Source organism: Herpailurus yagouaroundi, unplaced genomic scaffold (assembly GCF_014898765.1).
Source record: "Herpailurus yagouaroundi ecotype Mexico unplaced genomic scaffold, PumYag 184, whole genome shotgun sequence".
NCBI classification, from domain to species: Eukaryota; Metazoa; Chordata; class Mammalia; order Carnivora; family Felidae; genus Herpailurus; species Herpailurus yagouaroundi.
The window spans coordinates 32,445,967-32,459,589 of record NW_024412415.1 but is presented as its reverse complement, the minus strand read 5'-3'; the positions used below and the strand labels follow the sequence as shown (position 1 = coordinate 32,459,589).

Below are 13,623 nucleotides of genomic sequence, written 5' to 3'. Positions count from 1 at the left end.
GAGAGACAGAATTCTGGCTTTGCCACTGAATGGCCACAGGCCTGGGGGTCCTAGCTTTTTCCCGTGGTCAAATGGGCTTATTAACATTTACCGGCTGTCCTAGAGCAGGCTGAAAACAAAAAACTATGATAAAAGAGAAAATACTTTGAAACTTCTAAAAAATCATTGTAATGTAAGGTATAATAAATCATATTCATGAGACAACTAGAGAATAGCAGGAAACTCAGAAGCATACCATGTATCATAATATAATGCAGAATTTCTCAAAATTAATTAAACGCAACTCTAACACAATTCAACATCTGGGAGATGTCTGTAGATGTTCCTCAAAATAAGAGCCCTGCAGTCAAGTAAGCATAGGAAGCACAGGGGTCAACAATTTTTCTATTATTTGGTACTACCATTGCCAGTTAGCTAACATTTACTCTGTCGTAGTGGTAAGTTCCTTTTCTATGGAACATCTCATTTAACCTCACAACAACCTTATTAGAGGTCATTACCCCCTTTGACACATGGGGAAAATGAGGCAGAAGACGTTATGTAACTCTCCGCCAGTCACACAGCTACTTAGGGGCAGATTCAAGGTACACTTACCCACAACACATCCTGTTCTCTACTTTCTCAAAGTTTTTAAAATTCACTGTGAATCTCATAGAGGGGAAGAGGATATGCGTCTTTCTTGAATGGGGGGGGGCGGTTGGAGCAACATGTAACATTTTGGGAAATAGAGCAATAATGAGAGTACATTCATTTTCTTTTCCTAAATTATTCTTCTTCCCAGGCATAAATAAAACTTTAGCCTAAGATATTTCCTTTATAATCCATTTCACCCAAATTAGTAATCCAAGAAATACCAATTTAAAATTACCTAAGTCATTATCATAACACAGAGAATAACTCAGCAGAGGACTATGCACAGCACCCACAATACCACTTGGTTTAAATGTCTGGGCCCAGAATTTCACACTGTAGAACTGGGGGGGAACATCCAAACTTAAAAGGCAAAAATGTGATCAACTATTAAACAATATATGTTGCAGTTACACACGATATCCTATCCTTTGACATTCACAACATCCCATCAGTGGAGCAAATAAGAAAGAAATATTAAACTTTTGCTTTGCATTTATTAGCTTTATTGTACTTTATAAGAAAAAAAATTAAATAGGCCCATTAGCCAGTTTTGTTACCAATGAGTGGATTTTCCAATATTTTCTTCATCTAGTTTATGTAGCATAGCCTGTAATATAATCATTTTGTTTGAAAAATCACAATTTTTATAGTCAACACCATTAAGGTAAACTTAGTGTAGGAGAAAGTCAATCATAACACATCAAACAGTTTTATGGAGACTTTAGTAAAGTGGATTCTCATTTCTTGACAATTATACCATTTCTTTGTGCCGAACTAAAAGCCAGGGATATAAGAACAATACAACGGAAGCCCAGGCAGAAATGAAGACCAATGATCAATAACAAGTGGTTAAGCAATTTGGTATCTTTACCTTCTCTCCTCTTAAGGATCACCTAAGCAGTAAGATAAATGGGATGTCTTCTTTGTATAGAAATATAGTGTGTAAAATAAAGCACTAAAATCATCATGTTACTGCCACTCACCCTCCATAAACAACCACTGTCAAAAATATATTAAATCCAGGGGTTGCTCAGTTCGTTAAGCGTCCGACTTTGGCTCAAGTCATGATCTCGTGGTTCGTGGGTTTGAGCCCCGCGTTAGGCTCTGTGCTGACAACTTGGAGCCTGCTTCTGATTCTGTGTCTCCCTCTTTCTCTGCCTCTCTCCCACTCATGCTCTATCTCTCTCTCTCTCTCAAAAATAAAATAAAACAAAACAAAACAAAAAAACATCTTAAATCTGGGGCCCCTGGGTGGCTCAGTCAGTTAAATGTCGACTTCTGCTCAGGTCATGATCTCACAGCTCATGAGTTTGAGCCCCACCTCAGGCTCTCTGCTGTCAGCGCAGTGCCTGCTTCAGATCCTCTGTCTCCCCTCTCTTTCTGCTCCTCCCCAACTCTCTCTCTCAAAAATAAACATTTAAAAATATATATTACAACACACACATATTAAGCACTAGCCACAGTAGATAAGTAAACTCAGGGTACATTGCTAATATTAACATAGCATTCCAGCAGGTATAGAACTTGTGCTAAGGAGGTGTAAGATAACGTGTTGTTGGGGCGCCTGGGTGGCTCAGTCAGTTAAGCGTCCGACTTCAGCTCAGGTCATGATCTCATGATTCATGGGTTTGGGCCCCGCATCAAGCTCTGTGCGGTCAGCCCAGAGCCTGGAACCTACTCTTGATTCTGTTTCCCTCTCTCTCTGCCCCTCCCCTACTCATGCTCTGTCTCTGTCTCAGTTTCTCTCTCTCTCAAAAATAAACATTAAAAAATTAAAAAAAAAAAAAAAGATAATGTGTTCTTTTATCAGTTCTCCTAATAAAAGGAGATCTTGTGGCCATGCTTCTTGGCTACAAACATTAACAAAGCAAACAAGGAGTTACTGCGTAAGGGGTACAGGTTTCAGGTTTACAAGATGAAAACAGTTCTGGGATGGATGGTGTTGACAGTTGCACAACAGTATGAATGTGCCTAATGCCACTGAACTACTGTAGACTTAAAAATGGTTAAGACACTAAATTTTATGCTTCTCACCATAATTTAAAAAATAATAAAACATTAACATGATTCTATATTGTCATTTTTCCTTGGTAGATAGGCAGGTTATTTCCATTCCCCTGCCTCCCTCTCCCCTTTCTGTTGGTAACCTGTGTTGTAAAATAAAAGATTAAAATGTTAACATCTGGGATATTATTTCTAACAAAAATCATCTGCTGGAGTTTGGTAGTCTTACGTTTCCCCCCTTCTAGAATAAACCAGAACACTAAATTCACAATAGGGCTTCAATTTAAAACCACAACCATGCCTGAGCATTCAACATGTGGTTAAACAGAGCAAATAAATAGGTTAGGAGTCTAAAGTAATGTTTTGGGATTCCATCTGAAGCCATTAAAAGGAACCCAAAGAGTTGAAGAGTTGCTAGAAATCTTTTCTGTTTCTTTCCTGTTTTATTTTATCTGGCTATCAGCATAAAAGCATTAATAAAAAGAAAGGTTGAGGCTTTGAAAAGTGCTCTCTACAGTGAACTTAAGAGAAGCAAATCAGGGCATGCAGGTTCCTCCTTCTGTCCTTTCTAACGGTACCTGAACCCAAGAACGTTCAGAACAGGGTAAAAACTCCAGTCAGATTACGAGTAAGATGAAGAGATGCTGTTTATGCAGCACTGGGGGCTACTTGGAAAGGGACGTCAGTACGATCCAGGGAAGGACAAGAGTACCTCAAACTCTTCAGACACAGTAGGTAGCCATCAAACATTTGAAGGGCATGGCCTCAGGATCATGTTAGGGCTGCACTATTATTTAATTCTCTGAATTATTACAGTGGAAGCACTTAACTTGCAGACCAACTATCCACAGTACCCAGTCATCTGTAGGAAAAAAGAATCCAAATACATGAACATAAGTTCTTAAAGGACTAGATTCAAGAGAATGGACTCCAATCCTGGCTCTACCTGTAGAGAGAAGACTGAAGCCCTGAGTGAGTGAATAGGTCAGACGACTTTGAAGAAGCTTCTAACCCTGAGACACCTAATTCTATGCCAAGGCTGCATCTCTGTGTGGAGGATGTTCTGGGATTTTAAGATGTGACCCTTCATGGTCATAAGGCAATAGGGAAATTTTTATCTATAGTCACGTGGTTAGCAAACACTTAAAATTCCAAGAACATTAATAACCAATTATAAATTATTTCACAACTTTGAAAATATATATTAATATCAACATTAAAACATCTAAGGTAAAAACACAATCATAATGTGATACAGAATTAGTGTATATATGGAAAACAGCTCTCTGGAGGAAAGCTTTATTACTCCCTCAGGGCTTTCATACAGAGTATGGATTTTTTAATTCCTAGTGGAATATTTTTCATACACCATTGCAGACTATTAAGTACTAGATATTACATTATGTAGTTTAAACTTTGCACTGCTGCATGAGAAAGACTTCCCTGTCGAGAGAACTATTTTTTATGGTTAGCATTTTTTAATATGAAAATGAACACTCCTTTAGGGTAAGATCACTGCTACTGGAATTTGGGAGAATTTTATAACTTAACATATTCATCAATGTGTAGAAATTCTCTCGGGGGACTAGGGAGAGAAGGAAATACAACAGGAAGAAGGCTTTTTAATAACTTACAGTGTCGACACAGGGCAAAGCAATGGTATTTATAAGGTTTGTCTTCCACTGGGCACAGCTGTAAAAAGGCAGGGGACTAGTACAGGGTGCTAGCAAGTTTAGAAAAAAATGGTGTTAAAGAGCAAAGGAAAAAAAATGCATTAAACTTCAGGCCAGTTAAAGGTACGCCTGTTAATGGTGGACTATTAACGTTCACCCAGGAGAGATGCAGACTCAGAAGTATTAAAAAGGCAATATAAATGCACTTTTGCAAGCAATTCCTCAGAAAATAGATGCCTTGCAGAATTTTGGAGTCAAAAGTAGAAATAAAATCTAAGTGCCAGTGGTCACTTAAAAATCTTTGCCACGGAGAACTTGGATACTCACATTTGGCAAAAGTGGATAGAAAGTTTAAACAAAATCGACTACTCACTTGTAGACTGTGCCTCCGTTGCCATGACCAAGAGTGTCTCGATACCGTATGTCTTGTTCATTCATCTCCATGAGAAAGAAAGAAAAACAAAAAGGGTGTCATGCTGTGGATGGAAATGTCAAGGAAAAGCAACTCTGGGCCATAAACAACAAGCAGTCTGGGTCATTTCAAGTTCAGCTGCAAGAACGAGAAGATCAATACAACATTTGCTGTCCAATTTATAAAAGACGATACCAAGGGACAAAGTGATGGAAAGTTTAATGACAATTTGTTTGCCTGGGTCATTTCATTAAAGTTTGATAAAAGGTGTCAAAATGGAATGATATAACATAGCTCAAAAGGGTCAGGTCAGAGATACGGATAAGAACACAGTCTCTAGCACTACACATAACCAATGCCAAACAGCAGTGCACATAACCAAAATCAAACTTGGGAAGACAGCACACACACACAGACACATACCCAGTAATCTAATGCACAATCTGTAAATAAATCAGCCCCTGAAAACTCCTCAGGTGACCCCACAGTTAACATTAAACAAACTAACTGAATAATGTTAATGATTTTCCTGGAGTAGATACAGCTTTCCTTTGGAAACAATAAATTAGTATACAGCGGTAACTGGGTAGAAATCGTATTATGCCGATGGAAAAGTGCCAAATCGGTGCACTTAAAAATGCATACATAGACAAATACTGAAATCCATAAAGGGAAAACATATAATAATGTGATTCTTATAAACTCAAGTCATTTTCATCATTTAATATGCTAAATAGCATGCACATTTTCTCAGGTTCCATAAAACTACTACACCACAAAGACTACTCTCGTTTGTATCATGAATAGTAGTCAATTATTCTAGCGCCCACAAAATAATGTTTTGGAGTTGTAAAGAACTCCTTAAATTATTTATCAAATGACTTTGAGACTAGTCAGATTATATTTGATGCATTCGGTAATTTTCTACACAGTGGTCCAGTTGCTTAAAAATTAACTGCCAACTTTATTCACTAAATGGATTCAATAAAAGTGTTATTTTCCATATAGCGAAAGCTTGGGAAAAGCCATAGTAAGCCCTGAAAAAAAAAAAATCAATTTCCTGGGAATTGCACTGCCTTGCATGGGCAGATGGAGTTTTTAATTCAATATCACCTGGAAAAAAAAATAGTTTGCTTTCAGACCATTATAGTAAACCTTTAAATATTTTGCTCTAAACTTCTGCCAATTGAATAAAGCAAGGCTCCATTTATCAAGGGAAATATTTTTCTTCTATACGTTTCTGAAGTTGAAGCTTCAGAGAGCTGTGATAATTAGCAGTATAGTGCAGGTAACAGAAACAGCTTCCTTTCCAAGCCGTTCTGCCAATCCCTAAAAGAATATTGACAGAGTAATGTGTAAAGGCCAATTCAACACCCAATTTAATTATAGTACAACCTGATTGGTGCAATTTGCAACCAGCTAATTACTATATTTATGGTCAGAGACAAAATGATAGACAAGTCAGAAAAATTGGCAGCTATTTTCCTATTTGAGGGAAATTTTGCTCTTCATTACCTTTTTTGTATTACTAATACAGAAAAAAAGAAACCATGTTTTAACCTGCATAAAAGATGGAACATGAAGAGAAGAGAAGAAAAGAAAATTTCCTTCTTCCAGACCAAAAGAGAAATTGTAAAACAGCATGAAGGAGAGCGGCACATAAAGGAATTTGAGATGTTCAGTAGCACAGCTAGGACCAGGCGGGCTTTGATCAATGGCGACGAAGGATATACATGGAAACTGCGGGACCTACTGGCGAGTACAAACAGGCTAATTCCTTCCAAAACACTTCTCAAGGTAGTCTAAACAGCACTCTTAACCACCTCATTTGTACCATTAACTTGCCTAACAAGCTGCACCCTCATCAGGGCTCAAAGTAAATTTCCAAGAGAGCAAATTTCATGGACTACATAGGATCCAGGCTCCGCAGGGGCCACACTCTTAAGACTACATCCCCTCCACCACTCCGTCAGGACCTTCCAGATAAAAGGACCAGTAGTTTCCTCTCAGAAAAATATACAAGCCGAGACATATTGTCATTCCACATTCCAATGACACTCTGGGATGGACCTAGGACTTTGCAGGGGGCTGGATTTTGTGGCATTCTATTGAAGAGAAGGCAAATGGGAAGGTATGGTAAGTCTCTGAGCTGCTCGAATCATTATAGTCCTGACATCGTAGGGTTATTTTACCTCTCAAACTCAGGACCCTGAAAAGAGAAGTGGAGCAGCCGCCTGCCCCCTATACCCAGCATTCTGACCTGACCAGGAGTGGTAGGCATCCACCAGGGGTTAGGCTGAGAGACGCTGTGTACTGTGGGTGTGGGTGTGTGTGCACGTGTGTGTGCGTGTGCTAAGCAGCGTGTGAGCAAATTCAAGGATAGAAATTTGGAATCCCTCAGACAATAAGATTGTAAGAGCCTCATAAAGATAAAAATGGTTTTGAAGCAAAAGTTCTAAAACCATCTCACTTAAAAAGACCGTATCCATAAAAAGGTAAAGTGTTTCTACAATGTTTTAAAGTTTTATAGACCTTTGCCTGGCCTATGAGCTGACTGATAGGTTTTTATATTTAAAAAATATCAGATTCTTTTTCTTTTGGCTTATTTGGATTTTCTAACTTTTATATAGTATGCAAATATTATTCATGTAAAAAATGTTTTAAAAGAAAACTGTTAGAGACAAGCTCATTAACTGATTACAAACAACCTTTTGAGAATCTCAAATCTCTGATTAAAATGGATTACTTCGGGGCACTTGGGTGGCTCAGTCGGTTAAGCATCCAACTCTTGATTTGGGCTCAGGTCATGATCTTATGGTTTGTGAGTTCGAGCCCTGCATTGAGCCTGATTGGAATTCTCTCTCTCTCTCTCTCTGTCTCTCAAAATAAAATAAACTTAAAAAAACAGGTTACTTTAATTGATCTTGACTATGAAAAACATCATGAACAGGATCAACTAACAGCTAATAACATTTTTGCCTTTTTTCCTTAGATAAGAATATTAATTGAACTTTTCAAATTGAAGCACAGGAACAGTGTTCATTTTGACACAAAGGTGGGATTTATATGCCTACAATGTACAATATTTAAATATTACAGTTGGGATCAAGTATCAAAAAAAATCACAGAATTTTGCAGCATTTCAAGCACATAGCCCAATTCACTTAGGTCATAAAACTAGTCAATAGCAACTAGTCAAGGCTAGAACTTGGTCCTTCAGTATTTTCTGCTCAATGCCATATGTCAGCAGCTGATGTCCTGGCTAAGTATGGAGGGACGTCCTCTCCCATCAGTGGTCACTGGTCCACAGGAAGGAAAACAATCAACAGAAGGGCACCCACAAGTTAAAAGCAATTTCATCAGCTATGGTATTTGTTTTTAAGAAAAGAAATGTTTTAAAGATCACAGAGCTATATAGAAAAGAAGTGAAATAAAGTTTTTATTCAATAGAGATACTGAATTGTTTTAAAATATAACTCGGTTTTCTTGCTTTGACTAAAAAAAGCAAATAAAAGGCAGAAACTATATGTGAGACTAGAGGAAGAAAAAGCCATTGGAGTTAAAATTACATGTCAACTGAAAGAGGGCAAATGACCTGGGAACAATGAAAGGCATCGGGTTCTGCTCCTGCTGAAGGAGAGTCAGGGGCTGGAACGAAACGTGAACCAGACAGGACAACCTGCAGGGCGGCAAGGTTGTTCCTGTGTGGGCAGAGGATGGTGTCATGAAGTGTGCACTTTTGTGTCTGTGCAGATAGAGGAGAGGGTCGTGCTGTGTGGACTTCCATACAGTCTCATTTATGTTTTGGTCTTGTCATAGGATCTAAGATGAACCATAAGAATCTAAAGAGTTTCATATAGTGGTGATTATACAGCTTTTAAAGCTTATTTTATACTCGAATTCCTATTTTTCTTCCTTTTTAAACAAAATTTTTTTTAATGTTTATTTTTGAGAGGGAGACAGAGCATGAGCAGGGGAGGAGCAGAGAGAGAGGGAGACACAGAATCCAAAGCAGGCTCCAGGCTCCAAGCTGTCAGCACAAAGCCCAACACAGGGCTTGAACTCACGAACCACAAGATCATGACCTGAGCTGAAGTCAGTTGCTTAACCTACTGAGCCACCCAGGCACCCCTAAATATTTTTTTAATGTTTATTCATTTTTTAGAGAGAGAGACAGAGACAGAGCATGAGTGGGGGAGGGGCAGAGAGAGAGGGAGATACAGAATCTGAGGCAGGCTCCAGGCTCTGACCTGTCAGCACAGAGCCCAACACGGGACTCAAACCCACAAACCGTGAGATCATGACCTGAGCCGAAGTCAGACACTTAACTGACTGAGCCACCTAGTGCTCCCCTCCTTTTTATTTTCTAAACACAATAAGTATGCTTAAAGGCATCTGAAGTTCTCAAAATAGCCAAACATGCAGCAGGATCAGAATTAGTTCTAAGATCTGTGGCTTCTCAGTACAACTATACTTAATTTATCAGGAATAGGAAAATATTGTCACTTTCTCCTATAAAAGCTAAAACACAAAAAGAAGAGAAACAACTTTAGAGATGCAAAGGTCAAAGTTGTTCATCCTTGGAGTAACTAGACACTTTTTTAATCCTTTAAATTGACCCACTGGGCCATTTCTAATCAGTTTCACATCAAGGGCCAATGTTAAAGAGATGATACCGCACTGAAAAGCAAGTGGGAAAAACACATCACGAAATCACAGCAATGATACTGATCTATAGCTCTCAATGAAACGTGCCAAAAAAAAAATCTTACAATCTGGCTTTTTTTAAGCTGGCAAAAAAAAGGAATCCTCGGTCATTAAACGATAAAAGAAAAACGATGTCTCCATTCCAAAGACTAAATGTTAAACTCTTAAAAAGTGCTTGATTTAATACAATATTAATGAAATTAATGGGGAAAATGAAATGGAATTCAATTATGGATCAGCAAAGAAAATATTCTTTGTTTATTGTCTGCCGGTGTTAAGAAGAATCAGCACCTATCGCTTATAAATCATTAAAATAAAAATGCTCAATTAATCCTTATTTTATATGTAAAGGTCTGACAGAAACTAGACCCATCACTAGACCTTTGCTTCACAAATCGAAGCAATAATGGTTTCAGAAAGCAGTCACACTGTATGAGCAGACAATTGGAGAGATTTAGTAAATCCCACTTTATAGAGCAGAGACTAATCGGAAAACACAAGCCAGTCAAATGTTTCTTATGAACTGTTGACACTATATCAATGCTGAATCAATTGGTGGCATTTACTCTGAGTGACAGAAAAGAAATAAATATTTATATCACATAACCTATATCAATGAACCCAGGCAGAAAGCTATTTCTAACCTGTCAATATTTGATTATCTTGAAGAATCATGTCCCTTTCTTTTAATGATTAATATGAATTCCTTATTAAACCTAAGTGGAGGCTAGTGGAAAGGCAAATCATTATTAATGCTTGAGAGCATAAACCACTAAAATAAAAAACTATGCTCAAGTGTTAAAGTATCGTTAAATGTGACTTACATCTTCCATATCAAGTGGTGTCAGTGCTCAGCCCAGAAATTTATTGATGCCACAACTGGGCACATTACTTCACTGCGATGCAATCTAGCTCAGTCTTTAGTTACCCTATAGTACCAAGGAACTGAGAAATTAGCACAAGGAGGAGGTATTATGAGGACTTCCAAACGTGGGTTTTTCTGTTTTGTTCGTTGTGACTGAAAGCAAATAAAGGCTGTTCCTTAAAAGAAAGAAAATGCCAAACTGTTTAACGCGGGGTTAACACATTCCCAAGGGAAGGCAATAAACAATCTTTAAGTGTCAAAAATCATTCTTATGACAGTCTTCCACCACAGAGAACCTCATAGCTGAAACCACTAAGATATTTATGGTACTAGGTTTGTTGTCAAAACATTAGGAACATTTCAGAATGCTTATTTTTTGCAGTGGAAATAAACTGTTTTTCATCTTTGAAAGAGGACTCTATGACAGGTTATTTTCCATTGCCTGAGTTGAACAAATGTAGTTAAAGCTTCTTAATTTATGTCAATTTTGAAGTATATTTTCCAGCTGAAGAACGCATGTGACTCACACTTAAGTTACAATTAGTAACTAGACTTGCAAGCGTGTTAAGAGACACGGAAAAATCCCAAGCTCGCTATTTCTGCTTTTAGCCAGGTTTTGTTTCATACTGGGTCCGAACACATCCAGGGCACTAGGGGGACACATTTGCAGATATCAATCCAAACAAACCTCTGGCTGCTTAAAGTACTTTTAGGTACTAGATAAACACTATATAAAATTTTGAAACCATCATGATTACAGAGACAACACCAGATTCTCCTTGGCTGTACACAGAATATCTGAGGACTAGAATTCCCACACTCTGGATGACAACCAGATGTCAGAACCGGATCAACTTATTTTGTCTAACTGTATTCAGGGGACTGTGTGCTAAATAAGTAGGGCTTCCAGAAGCACTATCATACCGTCACTGTTTTAAGGCATGAGCATCCATCTATTAGGCCACAAAGTTACAGGTGATATTAAAGGACAAGCACAAGGACCCAGCTTTGTCTTCTTGACGTGCTCCACTACAAGTACTTGATTCATGAAATGCCAATGAGGCTTGGAGAGGTCAGCGTGTGAAGGCACTGAATAAGCATCTGAGATAATTAAGATTTCAGCCTTCGAAACATGGACGGGAAGTGAACAGCAGTTAAGAAAATCAATAAGAGTCTTTTATTTGCAGTGACACAGATGTCTCAGTCAATAGAGCCTAATAGGCAGGCTTGATCGCAATGGACAGGCGCCTGCCTCCAAGGCTATCAAAGGGCTTCTTCTATAACAAACATTAAAACGCATTTATGTTGCTATTGAAGAATCGAGGACCCTGTAGGTAGCTTAATTTGCCAGTGTATGTTTAAAAGCACTATACTATTTCAGATGTGTCCATTTACTGGAATCAAAATTAGTGAGAAATGACTGGCCCGCAGGCCTGTTTGTCCCTCACTGGCTGGGTTAGGTCACGCAGCTTTAGATGGCCAGTCCACTAGGCCAACCAAACCAAGGGCTTCTCAGGCCCAGGATTTTAAACGCCAAAGGTCTGCTGTTACGGTGTTCCCCAAAAAGCCAGCGTTCCTTTCAGGACAAAAGAAGGAGCCAAGGTAAGAAAGTAACAGTTTTTCCTCTTCTCCTCAAAGATAATGAAAGTGGCAGCCACCTCCAGACGCTGGGCCATTTCAACAACCCATGGGTTGACACACTTGTTCAGAACTGATTAACTTTTTTTAGACTGAGATGGCAGCCGGGTGGGTGCCTGGTACTTCAATCTGCTGGGAGTGAAACCCATTAGCACAGTTTGAAAAACGTGCTGCAAATTGCTCTGCCAATCAAATTAAGCCACTGTAATTCATTTATGACAAGAAGACATTCACAGGCTCTTTATCTGTTTATTAAGCGTATGGATACAAAAACTGGACAGTAATAAGTTACTGCTACGTGAAAATCTTAATATGTAATGACACCTACCTGGCCATTGGCTAATATTTTTTTCAGTTCAGCAGAAGACTTCTTTAAGCTGAAAAGGGAAGACATAATTTTTAATGGCAAGATCACTGACACCTCTGAACACTGTTCAGAATTCCAGACTACAATATGTCTTTGTTTTAGGTGAACACAGGGACTCCACACTTTGCATCCTTCTTCCTACATCAAACATTTACAAAAGTAACTGGCCATATGGCAAAGGTATTAAATAAAAATCCTGAACCCCTAAAGCAAGATGGAAGCCTCCAATCCCAATGAAGCTAGATTACCTTACAGATTACTTCAGTGACCTTTCCTGGCTATTTAGTCCTGCTGCCTTTGGGTAGCCTTTCAGTGGCTATTTTATGTGGGCTCTGGCATCTGCTAAATACAAAGAACTTAACGATACACAAGAAAACAGAACTTCAAAAGATATAATAGATAGCTTAAGTGCGGATCTTTTACTACCATTAAGAGGTACAATTCAGCTTGCTGGGAAGCAAATGTGCAACAAACAAATTCTGGGGCTCACTGGTTGTGTCATCTGGCACAAGTCAGGTACTTATCCTCTCTGAACCTCAATTTCCTCTTTCTGTCAAATGGGGGAAATATCAACTTTATAGAGTAATCAAGAAAATTAAATATTACAAAAAGCCCACACACATTGTAGATATTAAGTAAATTTCAACTGCTTTCTCTTTGCTTTTCTGTTCTGTAAGTGGGAGACTCTGCTTTCAGAGTTATTTAAGAAACATGAAAATGTTCTTCTCTGGACACATATGACTTGTAAACACTTATAGGAATGAGTTTAGGGAAAGTGGCTAGGGAACACTCTGAAGTCCTTCTAGCTTTATTATGAGTTATGCCCACAGATCCCTACCCGGTAAGAGTGGTGTACAAAATAGCATCTCATCTCATCAATGTTCTAATTGGAAATGTAAAGCTTGTTAACTCTATTCTTTTTTTTATTTTTTTAATTTTTTTTAGCGTTTATTTATTTTTGAGAGAGAGAGAGAGACAGAGACAGAGACAGAGCATGAGCGGGGGAGGGGCAGAGAGAGGAGACACAGAATCCAAAGCAGGCTCCAGGCTCCGAGCTGTCAGCACAGAGCCCGACGCAGGGCTCAAAAGAACCCACAAGCTGTGAGATCATGACTTGAGCCGAAGTCAGACGCCCAACTGACCGAGCCACCCAGGGACCCCTTGTAACTCTATTCTTTATCTATTCTAACCCTCTATCCATCTACCAAATTAACTCTCTTCCCTTGTGCTAGTTACCTGTATAGATGCCTTTCTTTCCACCACACACTCCCCAAGACTGGGAGATCCCTGAGAACATGGACCACATCTAGATCACCTCTTTTCC

The 13,623-nt window shown here is 38.7% G+C and overlaps 1 protein-coding gene across 8 annotated transcripts in view; it reads right to left on the bottom strand.

The window, feature by feature from the left end:
* MAP2K5 (mitogen-activated protein kinase kinase 5) overlaps positions 1-13,623 on the bottom strand; it is a 270,804-nt gene that overhangs the window by 206,706 nt on the left and 50,475 nt on the right. For all 8 annotated transcript variants that reach the window (XM_040493071.1, XM_040493070.1, XM_040493073.1 and 5 more), the window contains exons 7-8: positions 12,261-12,309; positions 4,684-4,748 (exon numbers count right to left, since the gene is read on the bottom strand). In XM_040493071.1, the coding sequence (XP_040349005.1) occupies positions 4,684-4,748; positions 12,261-12,309 (114 nt within the window). The remainder of the gene's footprint in view (positions 1-4,683; positions 4,749-12,260; positions 12,310-13,623) is intronic.